At 34.3% G+C, this 3742-nt stretch overlaps 1 protein-coding gene across 1 annotated transcript in view; it reads left to right on the forward strand.

The window, feature by feature from the left end:
• The window catches only part of Rgs13 (regulator of G protein signaling 13), a 17102-nt gene extending 14158 nt beyond the window's left edge, over positions 1–2944 (forward strand). The window contains exons 3-4 of the mRNA XM_004625295.1: positions 1538–1704; positions 2762–2944. Of these exons, the coding sequence (XP_004625352.1) occupies positions 1538–1704; positions 2762–2944 (350 nt within the window). The remainder of the gene's footprint in view (positions 1–1537; positions 1705–2761) is intronic.
• Positions 2945–3742: the final 798 nt, after the last annotated feature.

Here is a 3742-nt window from a genome sequence, read left to right on the forward strand (position 1 = left end):
AGAAGAAGAAGAAGAAGAAGAAGAAGAAGAAGAAGAAGAAGAAGAAGAAGAAGAAGAAGAAGAAGAAGAAGAAGAAGAAGAAGAAGAAGAAAAGAAACTAAGGAGTCAAGAATCCTGACTTTCTAAAACTTTACTCTCTCATGTGATGACCCAAGAAAATGTGGTTTTACTCATTTGCATTTCACCTGATGACGATTATTTCTCATAGCAGCTAATGACACTGATTAAGATCTTTTTTAACAAATATCCTTTGATGTAGAGTCGGTAGATGTATATAGAATTGATTGTGGTGATAATTTTATAGGTACATATTACTTTCAAATGCATCAAGTTATGCACATTAAATTATGTTCTGCTTTTCATAAAAGAAAAATTCTATGCTAACAATTATTCTCAAAGTCACATTCAGTGTGACTATATCCATACTTCTATCAAATCCTTAAAAACTACTTTTATCGATTCCATTTCTCAGATATGCTAGGAGAATGTATAGTCACTAGAAGAGGTTTAAAATTTATTTCAACTAATTCATTTTGAACCTTGAGGCTATTTGGTCCTTCCTACAGATTGTGCTGTGTTAAATTTATGAAAGTTTTGCCTAAATTTCTCCTTCAAATGAAAGTTCCTATAAAACTGTGTGTCGGTGAGCAAAGTTCCTTCCTCCTTTGTCTTTATCTGCCCACTTCAGAAAGACAGCTTAAGACCAGAGCTAAGGATAGCTGTCTCAGCCTCAAGTGTCACTTGATGGGTATGCTAAGCCTAACCACCATCTTGTACTAGATTTCCAGATAATTTCAAACACTCAGGGCTGGCCAAATAGTCCAGTGGATTAAAGCATCTGCAAACAGTCAGATCACTATAAGTCCGATCTGGTAGTGAAACCCTGAATACCCTTCCCTAAAATAAAAAAAATTAAAAAATTTTTAAAAAAATTGCAACAGTCTTTTGAATTTTCTTACCTGGTCATTATTTCTGCTTTCAAATATAAACTATGAACATGAAGTTCAGTTTTTCATCTGTCCATAGTCTTCTGAATGTACACTGAGAAGCACTTGAAGCTAACCAGAGTACCACTCCTATGTGACTTGACAGTTTCCTACCAAACTATGCTTGTCTGTTTAGAATCTAAACTCTACTCTTATCTACCAGTTTGATGTGAAGTCTTTGATTAAGTAATTCCCCGATCAAAGATTCGTCTACCTGTCCAGTTTAATTTTTTCTACATCCTTGTGCTGTCTCTTGCCCTATCAGGTACAGGTCCATCTGTATTGACAGTGGGACCATCTACATTGGTAATCAGAGACCATCCACTGGTGAATATTTCCCGACCAAGTGTGTGAGAATAATGGGATAACCTTACAAGTGGCCGACAGTGGCCACGGATGTGTAGATAAAAGTGTGATAGACATATACACATATTCACTTATTAAATGGTTAGAAACTTTTACTCAGACTTTTGTTTGAAACAGAATTAAATATTGCTCACATGTTTTGACAACTGGAACTGTTGGGAATAAATTGATTTCTCTGCTTTTAGATGGTCCAGTAGTCTACGCGGCATATTTAAAATTGGAGCACAGTGATGAGAATATTAAATTCTGGATGGCATGTGAAACTTACAAGAAAATGGCCTCACGGTGGAGCAGAATTTCTAGGGCCAAGAAGCTGTATAAGATCTACATCCAGCCACAGTCCCCTAGAGAGGTAACAATCATGGGAAATGAAAAGCAGTACAACCATCGGAGGGCACTAATATGTCAAATATGCATACATACGAGTCTCTTTACATCTCAGTATCTCCTCAAATGTTATAAAATTCAGGCTTGCTAACATTTTGCAGATAAGAAATTTGAGAACCTGAGATGTTAACTAACTCAGTGTCATACAGCTGTTTCATAGCAACATCAGAACTTAAACTTGGCTGTTGGGCTCCTACAGCTTTCCTCACTAAATTATCTTAATTCCCAAGTCCTAGGAAAGTAAGAAAAAAGGCAATACTGAGAAGAACTGTTATTGCCAGCACAAAGTAAAAAATACCATAAATAGTCATGCACATATCGCCAGCGGTGCTGAGTATTTGGTCACCACAGCCAGGGATTAACCTCTCACCATCCTATAAAACGAGCAGACATTCAGCATTACTGCCAGTGATGTCCATCTACCTAAAGAAAATAGTCACAAATGAACAAATTTGAGCAACAATCCCAGAAGAGAAAATGTGAAGACTGGAAGTTCTGTTAAGAGAGGATGATGAATAAGATTTCTATTATTAAAGGTAGTCAAATATTATTCCCCCTAACTTACATGGAAAATTTTGGGTCAACTAAATTAACCACTTCTCCCCTTTATTTATTCACTTCTCAATTTATTTCTACTTCTGGCCATAGTCACATTTGTTACTCTGAAGAAAGGTAAGTTTATAAATAGCACCAAGTTCCTCTCTCCTTAAAAAGAGACTTTCATTCCACAAACTTCCTTGCTTGGAGACTACCACTAACAAACCACTTCCATCTGCCTTAATGCGTAATGCTTTCTGAAACTTCCCTGGTCTGGGACTTCGAGATTTCTTTATTCTTCTAGGATGTGAAGGTGGATACAATATTCACTGCAAAAAGCTTATAATTCTTCTTACATAACTGGAAACAGAACACGAACTCTCCAAATTCACTAAAGAGCAAGGGGAATAAATTAAGCTTTTCTATTGTAAGTGTCTATTTTTAGTAATGCCTACTCATGCTCTACATGTAATTTCACTTTTCAGATTAATATTGACAGTTCTACAAGAGAAACTATCATCAAGAACATTCAAGAACCCACTCAGACGTGTTTTGAAGAGGCTCAAAAAATAGTATATATGCATATGGAAATGGATTCCTATCCCAGATTTCTGAAATCAGAAATGTACCAGAAACTTTTGAAAACTATGCAGTCCAACAATTCCTGACTACCATTAAAACCTTTAAATTGAAGATAGTATCTTTCACATACTGACTTTGGTCCTTTAATTTAGAAAACCAGAAAATCAAAAGCAAAGTAGGATTAAAACAGAGATCAAGCTATAAATAGATTTCTACTTCCCAGAGTGACACAGATTCAAAAGAAAACTGTTATAAATAACACATTTATACAGCTCAGCTCATATATGTAAAAGAAAGATCTTTCTTCATAACACAAATATGCTTGCTATTATAGTCAGCTAGTAGCTGTTTTCTTTTAATTAAAATTTTGTCACAATATTACAGAAAATGATCCCTTTAACAAATTAATCTCTATGAATATGTATCTAGCATTAATGCATTCTACAAACAAAGTGTTCTTGATAACTTGAGTCAGTAAGTAATAGCACAAAAAGTATAATTACCATGAGCAATATTAGAAAGGTATATGACTTAGAAATACTCTATCTGTAAGATTTTACTAACATTTCCATAATGAACCTTCAAGATCACACATATTTTCTACATGTAAAACTTTGTGATAATACTAAGCTCTAAAAATGTAGGGGTTTTTCACTTATTGTTGCACTTGCATTTCTGTAAGATTAGAAAAATTATTTCCTAGAGATTTTTCTAATGATATAAATTTCTTGTGGTTTGGGTAATAAACCTATACATAAACATAAAGTATGAGACATGTATTTTTCAAACACAGTAAAAACACTACTACACACAAACTTCTGAAGGCTTACAGTTGATATAATTGTGAGAATATATACTTTTAATTTCTATCGTTTTCATGTAAA

Source organism: Octodon degus, unplaced genomic scaffold (genome assembly GCF_000260255.1).
Source record: "Octodon degus isolate 3935 unplaced genomic scaffold, OctDeg1.0 scaffold00009, whole genome shotgun sequence".
NCBI classification, from domain to species: domain Eukaryota; kingdom Metazoa; phylum Chordata; class Mammalia; order Rodentia; family Octodontidae; genus Octodon; species Octodon degus.